The 16,122-nt window shown below is 49.5% G+C and overlaps 7 protein-coding genes across 7 annotated transcripts; 2 read left to right on the forward strand and 5 right to left on the reverse strand.

Moving 5' to 3' along the window:
- Nucleotides 1-2: 2 nt before the first annotated feature.
- Nucleotides 3-410, reverse strand: PtrM4_128140 (uncharacterized protein; the record flags this gene model as incomplete). Its single annotated transcript, XM_066108851.1, has 1 exon — nucleotides 3-410. One exon carries the CDS (start codon nucleotides 408-410, stop codon nucleotides 3-5), a length of 408 nt encoding a protein of 135 aa, XP_065960843.1.
- A 1,750-nt stretch (nucleotides 411-2,160) lies between these two features.
- PtrM4_128150 (7TMR-DISM-7TM domain containing protein) lies at nucleotides 2,161-3,131 on the reverse strand (the record flags this gene model as incomplete). The annotated part of the gene is made up of 4 exons (XM_001939868.2): nucleotides 2,161-2,252; nucleotides 2,319-2,769; nucleotides 2,822-3,031; nucleotides 3,099-3,131. 4 exons carry the CDS (start codon nucleotides 3,129-3,131, stop codon nucleotides 2,161-2,163), a joined length of 786 nt encoding a protein of 261 aa, XP_001939903.1.
- A 996-nt stretch (nucleotides 3,132-4,127) lies between these two features.
- On the reverse strand, nucleotides 4,128-5,427 carry PtrM4_128160 (uncharacterized protein; the record flags this gene model as incomplete). Its single annotated transcript, XM_066108852.1, has 5 exons — nucleotides 4,128-4,477; nucleotides 4,541-4,696; nucleotides 4,748-5,042; nucleotides 5,103-5,327; nucleotides 5,395-5,427. The coding sequence occupies 5 exons, from the start codon at nucleotides 5,425-5,427 to the stop codon at nucleotides 4,128-4,130; spliced, it is 1,059 nt and encodes a 352-aa protein (XP_065960844.1).
- A 1,623-nt stretch (nucleotides 5,428-7,050) lies between these two features.
- PtrM4_128170 (S-TKc multi-domain protein) lies at nucleotides 7,051-8,167 on the reverse strand (the record flags this gene model as incomplete). Its single annotated transcript, XM_001939870.2, has 5 exons — nucleotides 7,051-7,172; nucleotides 7,272-7,458; nucleotides 7,515-7,684; nucleotides 7,734-7,894; nucleotides 7,947-8,167. The coding sequence occupies 5 exons, from the start codon at nucleotides 8,165-8,167 to the stop codon at nucleotides 7,051-7,053; spliced, it is 861 nt and encodes a 286-aa protein (XP_001939905.2).
- A 1,471-nt stretch (nucleotides 8,168-9,638) lies between these two features.
- PtrM4_128180 (uncharacterized protein) lies at nucleotides 9,639-11,531 on the forward strand (the record flags this gene model as incomplete). The annotated part of the gene is made up of 1 exon (XM_066108853.1): nucleotides 9,639-11,531. The coding sequence occupies one exon, from the start codon at nucleotides 9,639-9,641 to the stop codon at nucleotides 11,529-11,531; it is 1,893 nt and encodes a 630-aa protein (XP_065960845.1).
- A 170-nt stretch (nucleotides 11,532-11,701) lies between these two features.
- On the reverse strand, nucleotides 11,702-14,215 carry PtrM4_128190 (Dimer-Tnp-hAT domain containing protein; the record flags this gene model as incomplete). The annotated part of the gene is made up of 2 exons (XM_066108854.1): nucleotides 11,702-14,104; nucleotides 14,198-14,215. 2 exons carry the CDS (start codon nucleotides 14,213-14,215, stop codon nucleotides 11,702-11,704), a joined length of 2,421 nt encoding a protein of 806 aa, XP_065960846.1.
- A 530-nt stretch (nucleotides 14,216-14,745) lies between these two features.
- PtrM4_128200 (uncharacterized protein) lies at nucleotides 14,746-16,098 on the forward strand (the record flags this gene model as incomplete). Its single annotated transcript, XM_066108855.1, has 1 exon — nucleotides 14,746-16,098. One exon carries the CDS (start codon nucleotides 14,746-14,748, stop codon nucleotides 16,096-16,098), a length of 1,353 nt encoding a protein of 450 aa, XP_065960847.1.
- Nucleotides 16,099-16,122: the final 24 nt, after the last annotated feature.

Consider the following 16,122-nt stretch of genomic DNA (forward strand, 5'->3'; position numbering starts at 1 on the left):
CTTCAGATGAGACAAAAGATCTGCTCTTGACGTCTCCCTTGCTCCATCTCCTCGACCAGCTCGCCACGCATAATCTCATCAATGTACTCTTCACCTAGGATGAGGTACCCATCGCCTCTCGTTCGCAATACCAATGGATATTCGTAGCCATACAATACAACGACTATGTCATCCTGCCGCATGCACAAGGGGCCAAGGCCGTGACTGCCACCTAACGTCCAGAATATGCGACGATTACGTGTGGCGGAGTATACAGCATCATGGTATGCATGTAGCACATCCTCTTCGATAGTCTCGACAGGGTTCTGCGACCAGGTGGTAAGCTCATTGAAGCCTCTATAATACATGGTTTGAGTCTCTTCGTCCACATCACCAATGTGATGTCTTGAGTGCGTATAGCCAACCGTCATGGTGCGGGCCAAACATTGGATGTTTCTTCCTGATTTTAGCACTTTCTTTTGCATTCTTAAAAAGGCATGACCTTCGCTTTCTATGGTCGGCCGATACCAGTCTAAGCAGCCATCAACCGCGCTTACTTTGTCGTAAATGACACCTGTACAACATAGTCGCCCTTCTTCTAGACCTCTCTCGTTGGATAAGCAAAATCGTCGTTTGCCGCAGGCGCTGAAGATCGGTGGTTGGGATGGGAAAACGCTGGCAGATACTCGGGTGTCCCAGCGCGGGGCCCACGATGCGTAACCCTCGTCTCCGTCGTAAGTTCCATAGTGTGCTACCATCGAGAATAACCTTAAATCAATACTAGAACGAACGATATGAGTAGCAGTCTCAGCAAATACTTGGCCAGGACTTTTTCCGTAGTCTGGTTGAAAACCCCCTGGTCTCAAGTCAAGAAGACCAAGAAGACCGTATACCTTGTCTCTTGGATCCGTCGACTCAAAAATTCTAAATCTCATCAGAGCCTCAGGGATATGGTGCTTGAAATACTCAAGTTTGTATATGGTCGCCGCATAGCTTACTGACCGAAGGCGCCCAAATCTCTCGTTTGTCTCCGATCTCTTGACTATAGTTCTTGCTAAGTTTCCGAATAAGTAAGATGCTATAAGTCCAACATCATTCCACGGAAGTTCCTGTCTGCCCCATAGGACTAGCGCATCCTTCGCTAGTATAACCTCTTGGATACACCATACTCTACTAAACCATGGGCTAGAATACAACTTTTCCAGGCCGGCTTCCATTGGAGGAGTGAGTTTAGCGGTGATAGCAATGGGTACTTCGATATTTTTCAGGTCTGATCCTATTTTCATAACGATACCGTGGTTTTGGGCGAATTCTGTGCAGGATTCTGCGCAAAGGGCCACAAAATGTAGAACCTGGGAGATGAGCTCTTCTTCACCATGACCCGGACAGATACAGACTTTATCTGCGCGTAAGTAGATTTTACTCATGAGAGGAACTTGACAGTTCTTCTTTTCGTTGCCATCTTGATTGATACACAATGCATCCGCCCAGAAGACTCGCGGGGTCTGCTCGAGTCTGAGTCTTTTGAGAGCATGCGATAGGTTAGGTCGGATGGTTATAGGTATGTCATTGCATATGATCGGAACGGTAGGCGGGTCGACGCCCCAGACGTATGACAATGCTTCGTAGGAAGGGAGGCTTTCGGTATCAGCAACCATAAGGTTGCACTCCAAGGTTTTATCGGGATTTGAAGAGGGGAGGATTTAATAAGACGGATTTGGTGTTGTGAGAGTAGTCGCTCCGTGTAGATTGATGGCTCGGACATTTTGTGGGTAACGTCTTCGCGTAGCTCGTGGCAGGTAGGCGGGGGTTGGCTCCAACCAAGAATGGCTCAAGGTAATAGATTTATGCAGAGACAAAGACTATTATGAAAGACGTTTAGCTGTTTGATCAAGCACTTGGATATTTAGTGTGGTCGGAATGAGGTAGAAGAGAAGATTCGAGGTCGCTGTGTTGGACGAGTGGGGTCGGAAGGCTGACGAGACGGAAGGCGCTAAGCTTTCGCCACAATGAGCACTGCCCTACGGCTGTGTAGGGATCTCGTCACTGTTCCTATAGTAAGTATGAACACCACAATGATTCACAGTTGGAGAGCCCAAGTGGATGTATTTCAATGCTGCAAAAAAGTCTATTTTTCCCAGTGGGCGCCATTCTCAGTCAGGTACTGTTTGCTAAGAAACCCTAGACCTTCACATCTCGCTTCACGAGCGGCTTAAGCCCAGGCAACGAAATGACGATGATGGAGAGTGTCATCTCAACCATGCTAAGAGGATCTGGAGGAGAGAGTGTCAGTACAGTACTACCAAATACAGAACATATTTTTCGGAAAGAAAACTTACAAACGAGGTTCTCCTGCCCAGTGCCCACCTTGAGGCAAACAAAGCGCACGATGCCCGACGCAATAGTCAAGGCTCCGAGCCCGAATGTGAGCGCAACACCCGTGGAAGATCTCAGTACACCCTTGACCAAAAGCATTACAGGGATAGCATAAACGACCAAGTAGCAGGCCAGGTTGAGCGTAAAGTTCAGGATGAAGGGCTCAGGCGCATAGAATACTGAGCATGCACCATCTTCTTGAGACCATTGCTCAGAGACTGGTGTGCCGCAGAAGAACGTGTCATCGAACAGAATTGTCAGATAGCAAGCGACAACAAAGCCAGTAAAAGCGAAGAGCATCTTGCGCAGGGTTGGGTGACCGGAGAGGTTGAAGAAGGCCCAGTAGAAGGCTAGCATGCTAAGTTTGGGAAAGCCCATGCCCACATCGTAGAAGTAGTTAGAGGCGAATGAGATCTGTGCTTTGGATTAGCTGGGCATAGAACTGAACGGTTCCAGGTTGCCCTACCTTTGACAGCTTCACTGAAGTCTCATACTCGTCCATGACGCCCATCTGATATGTAAGGGTGTCGCAAATGATCAGGCCCAATGCATTCACAGCCGATGCGAGCAGCAGATAGTCTGACCAGTCCAACTTTGTGCGAAGACGAAACAATCGCGTATAGATACGCGCCGCGACGAACAGGTACGCGAAGATCAATAGGATCCATTCCGAGATCTGTTACAGTACCATGTATTAGAGTGATGTTGGCTTCGATGCTAACGTTTGAAATACTGCAGCTTACCATGCAATCTTTTCCGTCAATATAGTGTGCCATTGTGATAGTGTAGTGTGATGAGATAATCACAAACGTGTAACAGGACGACCACAGGCTGAAGGATAAAAGCCGATGAGAAGTTTTTTCGCTCGATTTGAGGACTACAACATTATGTATATACGCCACATATAGGAACCATGCAGGTTAATATATGATACCGTGCACGTATCATCCCACGTCTTTTCAGGCAATGTCTGGGCGATGGTTTGTGGGTGAATTACCACCTATCACTGAGAGCCGCCGCCGGATATGAGCCTTTGCTTGTCGAGATGCATACCCACCTACAAGCGTGCAGGCGTGTGTGCGGACAACGGTTCACGATTGAAGCGGTTTGGATGCCGTGATAGAATGGGTCGATCCCAACAGAGCCCTTGCGTTGCAACGGCTGAACCGTTTTGTCGGGCTCTATGCAGATTGAGGATGGGAATCTCTGGGGCAGGGTCTTCTCTTCTTCTTCTTGTTCTTCTTCTAGAAGACCACGGTTAATATGACGCCTAGCAATTCCATTCGAATGCCCACACTTTCAGGTCGTATGCTTGTTGACAACACCATGTGTCCCCGTCGCAAGTAACAGGTGATGAAGAGTGCCATGAGGCCTTCCTTTCCCGGTGGCTCAATCCGCCAAACCAATTCTAATATAAGCGAGCCTTTCGGCCAATGCCAGTGGATGCCTCACAGCAGGGCTGCGGCACAGTTTATGGGCGAACAATTCTGAGGTGGTGGAACGACGGAGCTTGACACCGTTATGGTTCGCTTGGAAGGGTCCAGCTTCTACCGTCCGGCGCGGCGTCCGGGCGCTAGTGCGGGAGCGGCACACACGCCATCCACCACATAGACACGATGCCAATGATCCCTTCACGGCAGGGTTCCGAAAATTACAATCCTAGAAAACACGAGCCGTCTGCCAAAAATGATGCATATGAGGCCAGCTCAATCCTTCCACTTCATCTGCCTCAGTTGACACTACGAAACCACACTCCCGTCCCCTGTCCGTCCTCACGGTAATTTTCCATAGATTCCGCTCTCCTCATCTTGCGACCTCGAAAATTGCACGCTAACTCGGCGCGTCTCGTAAATCACATCCTTTCTGGCCATTGTGTTGAGCTCCACTTCGCTTCCCGAATCCTCCTCGGTATGCACGTGAACGCTGTGCTTGACTCTTCGGGTAGGGCGAATGAAGCCCTGTGATCCTGTACCGGGCGTTCTTTGCCCGTATGCGCCATTAGAGGATGAAGAGTGTGATTTTTTGTTGGAAGAGAAGATCCCGTCGCGGCGCAAGAAGGACCTCATGGACGGCAGCGACACTACCATGATAGCGACGGCCATTTCGGCCATTGAAAGAACGACTGTATTTGCATCAGTGCTATCCAATGAAATACTTGCGAAACTCTCTGAGTAGATTCACATACAGACGTTGGTCCAGGCATATATGACCTCTATCGTCGCAAACCGGAGAATACTCATGGCTATTGTGACTATGCCGAGAGAAAAGGTCAATACGAGGCCCCAAATTTGGCGGCGTCGAAGCTGCAATTGGCGTAGGAGCGGGAACGGTAGCGCAAAGACTGTGACCACATCATCAGGGAATGACTCAACGTGGGAATGGCGTGACTTACTGAACAGGTCGGATGAAACATTGAGGGCCCAGTCAATTCTGAATACCTCCTTTGAACTGAAGGTATTGCATGCACCTTCGTCTGGCGACCAATTTAGAGAAACCTGCCTACCGCACCAGAAAGTATCCAGGAAAAACGTTGTCACCATGGCGCATAGGGTGAAAGTTGACACCACGTAAAGCACCTTTCGCAGTGTTGGCATCGTCTTTGGAATGAGTCTGAAGTACAGAGCCAGAATTGCTAGCTTTGGCCAGTATATTCCAGTGTCGTAGAAGGCATTTCCCGCGAATTGCACCTGGTCGTACACCTGTCAGCCTTTTCTGCCCCAGTAAATGCGGGAATCATGGAGTCTCACTTTCTTGAGTGCGATAACTTGGGACACCGACGCCTCCATTTCCTCTTCTGACATGCCACCCAATTTGTATGTCATCGTATCGGTGATGAAGAGTCCGATGACATCGAGGATGGATACTATGAGGAGGCTATCACTGACAGTGGGATAGTGTCGCTGCGCGAATCGTGGAACAAGACGCCCTGAGGCCAGAAGTAGTGAAAGACCCATTAAGATGCCCTCGATGGGCTTTGCAGACAATAATTAGTACACGCAGCACGGATATTGGAGTAGTAGTTTCAGAAAGTCTACTTACAATGACAGCCCATGATGCAACAGCGTTCGCCATGACTAGGAGCTCAGGGTGGAGATCTCTTGGAACATTCGACGAGTGCGACAACCCAAGACCCAAAGTGAACGATACCACCCAGCCTTTCAATGCTTTCGTACCAGCGGCCCGGAGGATCACAAGCAAAGTGACGGGTATGCAACGTCATCCGGACCGACACGTCTCGCCACTGTTGGGCGATGTACCTGCTTGATGCGATAGTACCGCAAGCTTCGTTTCTCATGCAGTAATTTACGCGGGAATACCCAACTCATCTGGATTTCAGCCCGTAAGGCCTTCCGACATGGGTGTATATATTGGAACAGGGATCCACGTTGGGGCGTCTAGAAGCGACGCACTGCGGCACGGCAGCGGCACAATGTGGTTAAATCTGCCTAAGTATACTGTACAACTCGACCACTGCTTTGGTAAACCTGAAGCGCATTCGAAAATTTCCGTCGTTAATTGCAGAAATCCCTTTGTAATATCCGACGAACAAGTCCACTTATCACACAGGCTAAATCCACGAGTATCAGAAGAGGCAGAGGCCGCTTACGGGCTGTACGCTGCATTTGATGCGCTCCGACTGTTTGGTATCAATAGGCGCCCGGTCGAGAAGCCATGTTGTTTCAGTATCTTAGGCGTCTAACGGCAAGATGCGGGAGTTGCGAACAGCTTTATGCACAAAGGAACGATGTGAAGACGCGAGGCGCAACGTTTCACCACTCCTCAAGATAAGGACTTTGCTAGGGCGACCCTCTCAAGTATGCGTGCGAATTCGAGTGCGAAAAATCGATATGCACATGGAGGTAGTCATGGAATCTCCATCTTTGAACCACCACCAAAGCGTTGTTTAAAATATGGTAAGCAATGCACAGAGGGGAAGTAATCATTTCTCTTCTAAACGCCTAACAAAACTGTAGTTATATATCCCTTATACAGGAGTAATATCGTCAAAAAGAGACCTTATTGTGTTCATTCTATCTCAAAATTCCCTATAAGTGTGAACTCATACCTGCCAAGCCCAAAGAACTTTCCTCGTCACTGTCTTCTGGAAGCTGGAAAGGACGCATAGGCTGCAAAAAATACCTGGGAGCAAGATTTTTCTGGATGCACAGGATGTCCTGGAGGATTGTCTGGTTCATGGGTAAAACATGTTCTGTGCATGAAAGATGTTTTGTATACACACGTTGTCCGTTGGGCAAGTATGGTCGTGTGCGCTAAACTTGCTGTGTAGGTTGCGGGACTGGCGAAGGCCGCACATAAATGCGTTTTTCTCCTGTTCCCATGCCTGTCACATATTCAAGATACCCGGGCTCCTCATATGGCTTTCGTGCTCCAGGCTCAAGGTACCGATTTGCTGGTCCCAGCGGCGGTGGATTGTATGCTCGCGGGCCCGTTTGGCTGCCCGCATTACCGAGGACTTGGCTGCCCGCATTACTGAAGTATCTGGGGAAAATGAAGCTAGTCATAGCCATGACAGACGCCTTGATACCTGTTACTTTGGGAGGTGGTTTTGGCGTATCAGTTGGTACATCCGCCTGAGAGGGCACGTATTGATCGGTTCTTGGTCTTTTTTTCCATGATAGGTGGCTGGAGTGCTCCTTCTTCTGCCATCCTCCTCTTACGCTGCCACCCCTCCCATTACGCTGGTGCTACTTCTCCAATCGGCAACATGGTTTTGTTGTGGTTGAACTTGGACTTTGCAAACTCTGGGATTTCTCCTTCCAGCTTGTTCACGGATCCGTACGCCTTTTCCCAATCTTCTAGTCCTTTCTTAGTACAATACAGTAGATATACTAGAGAAGGCCTCTGATTCGGATTCCATTACAAACAGTGAGCCAAGACTCTTTCTAGAAGCATACTGTAGCAGTTTTGATAAGCTGGATCATGAGAAATACGTTGCTCTCTCCTTTCCTTGTCAGTGACCGGCCTAATTTGACCCTCCATCAAAGAGAACACGATTTGCGCGACGTTGAAGATTTCTGAGTGTACGTGGATGGGAGTGTCACTATATTCTGTATTCCAAATGTCTGGGGGAATTCGATGTTCCTGGAACACATTAGTCACCAGATCCTATTGAACGCTATTGTTGTGCGTTAACTTACGGGTGGGCCCCAACCCCTTGTGCCTATACCACCGCCTTTGACTTGTGAGCTTTCAAAGCGTCTTTCAGTATACGTGACTCTAAAGTCAATCATTTTCGCTGTCAAGTAGCCAGAGTAGTAGCCATCTTGCGGTCTAGCCAGCACTATGTTTTCCGGCTTTATGTCAGGATCTTTTTGCGATTAGTATTGGTTATTTGGCTAGGTTGTGGAAGTGCCTACTGATAAAAGGCTCCCATCCAGGGCCAAATCTATCTTCCAGTCCAAGTCCGCTTTGGTCAGAAGGCAGATTTTTCGGAATAGCTGTGCCACACGTCATCGCAAAAACCGCTTCCAGCATGCCGCGGAAGATTAACCATATATATGGTTCTGGAAGTTGTTCACTGGAGGCTGTTTAGTTGAGGCTGGCAAGACATCAGCAAGCTCGCCACTTACCCTGGGTTCTTTTTCAAATGATCCAACAAGTCCCACAAATCGCCATGCTCAGCATACTCAATATAAAGGTAACCCAGATGGGGTGGATGCAGCCTCGGACGCAATGAACACCCGTAGATATCCAGAATATGTGGACATTCTGTGGCCGATAGACTGTTGTGGCAGTCATACTCGACAGCCATGGCCTGCTCGAGATTTGCAAGGCTATTTTCGCCTATCATTTTGACTACGATCCTCTGTGATTCCGTTAATCTTCGATATTTCACAGTATAATAAACGATACACACCTTCAAGATTTCAAAGTCTTTAGAGATCAGGGTGAATAAGTAAACGACCCGCCGAGGAGACCTCCCCCCCGACAAATAGCCTACCTGTAACGGTTTGGGTCCTGCCAAGACATATTCTGGTACAAGTTGGGTACTACTCTCGCTACCACACTTCGTACATCCCACATTCATATATATAGCTGCCCACCTTCGTAGCTACACCAACAATGCAATCCCCCTCTTCCTCGATCCTACCGTTACAGTTATGAGCCCGGCTTGCCGTTAATCGACTGCAGACTCCGCAACAATCGATCCAGATTGGTCAGATTGATTGATTTGATTGGTCATTTGGAGTTTTTACCAACTCAATCAACTCAATCTAAGCTTTTCAAAATAGCTAATCAAATCAACTTGCGAAGGTCAGATTGATTGATTTGATTAGTTAGATTGATTTATTATTAACGAGTTGTAAGGCGAGTAGTGTCGTATTAAGAGAAGGTTTTTGGTGTTGAAGATAGTTATCTTGGACCCCTATCTCGCTTAGCTTGTGATCCCTGTCGGCCGGGCAAGCCAGTCTCTATGCATTCACTTCTCACCAGCTAGCTCTCCTCTTATAGGACTAGCTCCTTCTGCTTAGGGGCTAGCCTCTTCTAGGCTTCACCCCGCACCTATATAGCTAGTCCTTCGCTGTTCTTAATACAACAACGATTTCGCTCACTCAGTTCCCTAATAATCCCTTACACACAACACTAGTTGCCTAGCTACCTATACAGACATTTTTCTTTAGTGTTTAGTATCGCCCACGATGGCCAAACGCTCTCGAGTTCCCACCAATACTGCTGCCGCCGCCGCCGCCGCCAAACGGGCGCGCCTATCAAGGCCCTCTGTCCTATCTCAGCGATCGCTGTCGCCTCAGGAAACCCTTGGCGCCGCCGTAAGCCAGGCCACAACGTTTGAGTCGCAATTTTTCGAGTCGCAAACAGAGGAGGAGGGTGCGGCTGAGGGCAGCCAGGCTGGTACAGCAGCAACAACAGAGGCTAGTGTTGATACAGAGCCTGATAATGGCGATAACTTTGACGGCATTAACTGGGATCGCCTCCCTCGGTTCATGAAGCCTCTTACAACTGGGCGGCGCGTCAAGAGTTGGATCTTTCAACATGGATATCGCGTTGTTGAGCTCTACGATCAGAATCGAGTGTGGTTTGTATGCAAATACTGCCACATCCACAAGGTCATTGACACTGGCGGCAGTGGAGTTTTTGACGTATCAAAGGCCACCTCCTCAGCTGCAGCTCATCTTGGCCTTCAGAAACGAGGCCATGGCTTTACAAAAGACGGCCTGAAGCCTCGAAGAACAGGGCAGCAACTCTCTCTACGACAGACGCTGGAGACTGGTGTTGCAGTCTCTCAAGAGGCTGCCAACGCGATGGGCAACTTCAACATCCAGCAGTTTCGTGAAGTTGCAGTGTTCTGCCTTCTTGATAACAACTTGCCAATGGAGCTACTTGCAAGGCCGTCCTTTCGCGAGATGATTAGCCTTGCAAACCCAGAGGCAGAGGCAGCTTTGTGGGTAAGTCCTCGCAGTGTAGCTACCTACGCAATGCGCCTCTTCCAATATATGCAGCCACAGATTGTCTGCGCTCTGTCAGAAGCTGCAAGCAAGATCCACATAAGCTTTGATGGTTGGACGACAAAGGGTGGCAAGCGTGGATTCTTTGGAGTCGTTGCACACTTTGCTAACGCCTCTGGAGTGATACAAGATCTCCCCATCGCCCTCCCACATCTCGCAGGCTCTCATACTGGTGATGCTATCGCTGATACAATTAAAAAGACGCTCCAAGAATACAGTATTGGGAGTGATAAACTCGGCTACTTCGTCCTCGACAATGCTGCAAACAACGATACTGCAGTCTCCTCGCTCGCCCACGCGTACGACTTCAACGCTGCTCACCGACGCCTCCGCTGCGGCCCTCACACGCTTAACCTTATTGGCCAGGCAATTATCTTTGGCAGCAATCAAGAGGCGTACAACAACAACAACGACGAGCAGCTCCAAACAGAGGAGGTGTACATGCAGGAGTGGCGTCAAGAAGGGCCCTTAGGTGTACTTATCGACGTTATCAACCATATAAAAACGCCTCAACAACACGAAATTTTCCGAAGCTTCCAAACCGCCGCCAACGCCGAGTTGCCAGCTAGAGAGCGCCTCCACGTACTTGAGCCTGTGAAGCCTGTTGTTACACGCTGGAACTCTTACTACGCTGCCTTCAAACGCGCAACTCAACTCCAGGCAGCATACAACTCTTACGCTGAGCACTACATTAACGCACTCTCCCTTGAAGATCGCCGCGCTTGTCAACGTGGCAATAAACTCCCTGAAGCACCTAGTTGGATGAGATCAACAGGACTTACAGCTGCTGATTGGGCGGTGATAACAGAGTATCAGGACTGCCTAGAGCCGCTTAAGCTTGCTACGGAGAAGCTTGAGGGTCGCGGAAAGGCAGGCAAATACGGCGCTATATATGAGACTATTCCTGTATTTGAATACGTACTTGGCGCGCTCGAAGCCCGTACGCGCTCGTACGAGCAAGTTGACTTCAACCCACCTGATGCGCCTGAAGATCACCTCTTTGTTAACCTCCGCGCCGCCTGGAGTAAGGCCAACGATTACTACAACAAGCTCGATCGATCGCCAGCATACTACGCTGCTACCTGCCTCCATCCATACTACAAATACTACTGCGAGAACAGCTGGGTGGATAAGCCAGAATGGCTAACATCAGCCAACGCTGGCTTCCTGCAGCTCTGGCAGTCGTATAAGCCTCAACGTACACGTCCTCTATCTCAAACAACTGCAAAACCAAGGCATAGAGGAATAGATGATGTGATTGGCGCCCTCGTACGGCGCAACAAGGCTCAGGTAGAGGCTGCCCACGACGATGAGTACGAGCGCTGGAGAACTCAAGAGCCAGAGTGGACAAGCGAACAGTATCTTAGCGATGGCCACCCAGTCAAGTACTGGATTCAATTACGCTCAAAATACCCGTGTTTAAGCCAGTTTGCGATTGATATACTCACGATACCAGCATCTAGTTGCGACTGCGAGAGGCTCTTTAGCGAGCTTGGCGATTTACTTGAGCCGCGCCGGCGAGCTCTTGGCAGCGAGTTACTTGCTGCCCTTCAGCTTGTACGTTCGTGGAGACGAGCTGGCTTTGACGGCTTGTACAACAACGGTGATGATGAAGATAAGTGGAGTGACGTCAAAGATGAGGAGATTGTACAACAGTACGATATAGAAGGCTGGAGTACAACACCATAACCCCCTGTATACTACTTCTTAGCATCAATCAGCCAATCAACCAATCAATCGCAATCAATCTGCTCAAAAACCCTAACAATCAATCCGCAATCAATCAGCAGCGTCGCCGCAAGCTAATCAAACCAATCGACAACCTTAAGATTGATTGATTTGATTGTTGCGGAGTCTGGTTATGGTGTTGTACTCCAGCCTTCTATATCGTACTGTTGTACAATCTCCTCATCTTTGACGTCACTCCACTTATCTTCATCATCACCGTTGTTGTACAAGCCGTCAAAGCCAGCTCGTCTCCACGAACGTACAAGCTGAAGGGCAGCAAGTAACTCGCTGCCAAGAGCTCGCCGGCGCGGCTCAAGTAAATCGCCAAGCTCGCTAAAGAGCCTCTCGCAGTCGCAACTAGATGCTGGTATCGTGAGTATATCAATCGCAAACTGGCTTAAACACGGGTATTTTGAGCGTAATTGAATCCAGTACTTGACTGGGTGGCCATCGCTAAGATACTGTTCGCTTGTCCACTCTGGCTCTTGAGTTCTCCAGCGCTCGTACTCATCGTCGTGGGCAGCCTCTACCTGAGCCTTGTTGCGCCGTACGAGGGCGCCAATCACATCATCTATTCCTCTATGCCTTGGTTTTGCAGTTGTTTGAGATAGAGGACGTGTACGTTGAGGCTTATACGACTGCCAGAGCTGCAGGAAGCCAGCGTTGGCTGATGTTAGCCATTCTGGCTTATCCACCCAGCTGTTCTCGCAGTAGTATTTGTAGTATGGATGGAGGCAGGTAGCAGCGTAGTATGCTGGCGATCGATCGAGCTTGTTGTAGTAATCGTTGGCCTTACTCCAGGCGGCGCGGAGGTTAACAAAGAGGTGATCTTCAGGCGCATCAGGTGGGTTGAAGTCAACTTGCTCGTACGAGCGCGTACGGGCTTCGAGCGCGCCAAGTACGTATTCAAATACAGGAATAGTCTCATATATAGCGCCGTATTTGCCTGCCTTTCCGCGACCCTCAAGCTTCTCCGTAGCAAGCTTAAGCGGCTCTAGGCAGTCCTGATACTCTGTTATCACCGCCCAATCAGCAGCTGTAAGTCCTGTTGATCTCATCCAACTAGGTGCTTCAGGGAGTTTATTGCCACGTTGACAAGCGCGGCGATCTTCAAGGGAGAGTGCGTTAATGTAGTGCTCAGCGTAAGAGTTGTATGCTGCCTGGAGTTGAGTTGCGCGTTTGAAGGCAGCGTAGTAAGAGTTCCAGCGTGTAACAACAGGCTTCACAGGCTCAAGTACGTGGAGGCGCTCTCTAGCTGGCAACTCGGCGTTGGCGGCGGTTTGGAAGCTTCGGAAAATTTCGTGTTGTTGAGGCGTTTTTATATGGTTGATAACGTCGATAAGTACACCTAAGGGCCCTTCTTGACGCCACTCCTGCATGTACACCTCCTCTGTTTGGAGCTGCTCGTCGTTGTTGTTGTTGTACGCCTCTTGATTGCTGCCAAAGATAATTGCCTGGCCAATAAGGTTAAGCGTGTGAGGGCCGCAGCGGAGGCGTCGGTGAGCAGCGTTGAAGTCGTACGCGTGGGCGAGCGAGGAGACTGCAGTATCGTTGTTTGCAGCATTGTCGAGGACGAAGTAGCCGAGTTTATCACTCCCAATACTGTATTCTTGGAGCGTCTTTTTAATTGTATCAGCGATAGCATCACCAGTATGAGAGCCTGCGAGATGTGGGAGGGCGATGGGGAGATCTTGTATCACTCCAGAGGCGTTAGCAAAGTGTGCAACGACTCCAAAGAATCCACGCTTGCCACCCTTTGTCGTCCAACCATCAAAGCTTATGTGGATCTTGCTTGCAGCTTCTGACAGAGCGCAGACAATCTGTGGCTGCATATATTGGAAGAGGCGCATTGCGTAGGTAGCTACACTGCGAGGACTTACCCACAAAGCTGCCTCTGCCTCTGGGTTTGCAAGGCTAATCATCTCGCGAAAGGACGGCCTTGCAAGTAGCTCCATTGGCAAGTTGTTATCAAGAAGGCAGAACACTGCAACTTCACGAAACTGCTGGATGTTGAAGTTGCCCATCGCGTTGGCAGCCTCTTGAGAGACTGCAACACCAGTCTCCAGCGTCTGTCGTAGAGAGAGTTGCTGCCCTGTTCTTCGAGGCTTCAGGCCGTCTTTTGTAAAGCCATGGCCTCGTTTCTGAAGGCCAAGATGAGCTGCAGCTGAGGAGGTGGCCTTTGATACGTCAAAAACTCCACTGCCGCCAGTGTCAATGACCTTGTGGATGTGGCAGTATTTGCATACAAACCACACTCGATTCTGATCGTAGAGCTCAACAACGCGATATCCATGTTGAAAGATCCAACTCTTGACGCGCCGCCCAGTTGTAAGAGGCTTCATGAACCGAGGGAGGCGATCCCAGTTAATGCCGTCAAAGTTATCGCCATTATCAGGCTCTGTATCAACACTAGCCTCTGTTGTTGCTGCTGTACCAGCCTGGCTGCCCTCAGCCGCACCCTCCTCCTCTGTTTGCGACTCGAAAAATTGCGACTCAAACGTTGTGGCCTGGCTTACGGCGGCGCCAAGGGTTTCCTGAGGCGACAGCGATCGCTGAGATAGGACAGAGGGCCTTGATAGGCGCGCCCGTTTGGCGGCGGCGGCGGCGGCAGCAGTATTGGTGGGAACTCGAGAGCGTTTGGCCATCGTGGGCGATACTAAACACTAAAGAAAAATGTCTGTATAGGTAGCTAGGCAACTAGTGTTGTGTGTAAGGGATTATTAGGGAACTGAGTGAGCGAAATCGTTGTTGTATTAAGAACAGCGAAGGACTAGCTATATAGGTGCGGGGTGAAGCCTAGAAGAGGCTAGCCCCTAAGCAGAAGGAGCTAGTCCTATAAGAGGAGAGCTAGCTGGTGAGAAGTGAATGCATAGAGACTGGCTTGCCCGGCCGACAGGGATCACAAGCTAAGCGAGATAGGGGTCCAAGATAACTATCTTCAACACCAAAAACCTTCTCTTAATACGTGTCAGATAGCAGGCGTGTCGAGCCGAAAGTGCCGACACCGCTAGCTAATAATGGGTTAGCGTCTTAGCAGAACAAAACTCTCAGCGCGCACCTTAGAACAGAGAACAATACAATCAATCATGAACATCCATCACTTTTGTGCAATATCTCATCTAATCTGACAATTAAGAGTCTCACTGCCTCTATAACGAGCAACGAACACGCAATAATGGCGACAAACCAGAGCCAGAGGGACGCAACAGTCATCCTCACCGACTCGAGCAAATGGATCCCCTGGTACCGCCAAATCAAGATGCAATGCGAAGCCCTAGAGATCTGGGACATTGTAGATCCAGCGGGCAACACTCAGCCTCGTACAAAGCCGACCGAACCTCTCCCTCCACTCGTATCCGACTATGAACCAGCCGCTGCTCTGAGAAATACATCATCAGCTCCATCCTCCTCTACACGAACCGCGAGAGCCAATGCCCGAGCGCCTACACAAGATACAGTTGACATAGTCAACCCTGCTGTTCAAACTCCAGCCATACCAGCTCGATACTCAGAACTCTCAGCGGAGGGGAAGGAGGCATACGATGGGGACTCAAGGGAATTCAAGATGGTTTTTGAATCATACAAAATACGCGAACGAAACTATCGAGACGAACGCACAAACATTGCGGCAATGATCAGACACCTGAATGCAACAGTTAGCCCACACCTTCAAGTGAGCTGCTTTGAGGAACATGGAACTCTCCGCACCTGGATCACAAACCTCCAGGTAGCAGTTGGAGTAGACCTCGACGATGAGATCAGAAGGGTACGAGAGAGGTACCACGATTCCTTGAGACCTATGAGAAGCCCGCAAAATTGGGAATCATGGCTCAGCGAATACGACCAAGCTGCAACTCGCGCCGAAGCCCTAAAGATAGGGGACGTGATACAAAGCAAGCTGGTTGTGGACGACTTCCTAAAAGCAGTCTCTAAGATTGCCCCAGCATGGATGGCAACATTCACTGGAGCGGGAAGCGACCGGAACAATATAGAAAGAAGGCAGATGATGAAACTCTTCCGCGAACACATGAGCCTAGCTCACCCAACACGAGGCAAATCAAGAAGTGCCTTTATGACGGGTGAAGCAGCCTACGCGGCGAGCGGTGAATCCGACTCGAACACACAGGGGGACGCCTCAAGTGTGCAAATTAGAGCGCCATCTACCAACCCTAGCCAGGGAAACCAAAGGCAAACAAACAAACGCAAAATGAATGCACCTGGCAACAAGTCCAAGCAGTTCCAGAAAAGGAATACAGCAGAAGCTGGCGACATATGTCCTGCTTGTGAACAACGCCATGACATCAGTAGCTGCTACTATGTCAACCCAACTTTGGAGACCCCAGATTGGTTCAAACCGAACAAACACATCACAAAGCTGGTACAGTACAAACTTCAGCATGATGCAGACTTACAAAGGATAATACAGGAAACAAACCTGGAAACGAAGCGACCACGCCTAACTACGGCATCACGATCAATTACACCCTACATTAAGACATCACAAACACCGGACTCAGTCACTGATTGACTAGATGGACGCGAGATCTCGAGG

The sequence above is a fragment of the Pyrenophora tritici-repentis genome, chromosome 7, assembly GCF_003171515.1.
Source record: "Pyrenophora tritici-repentis strain M4 chromosome 7, whole genome shotgun sequence".
In the NCBI taxonomy this organism is placed as follows: Eukaryota; Fungi; Ascomycota; class Dothideomycetes; order Pleosporales; family Pleosporaceae; genus Pyrenophora; species Pyrenophora tritici-repentis.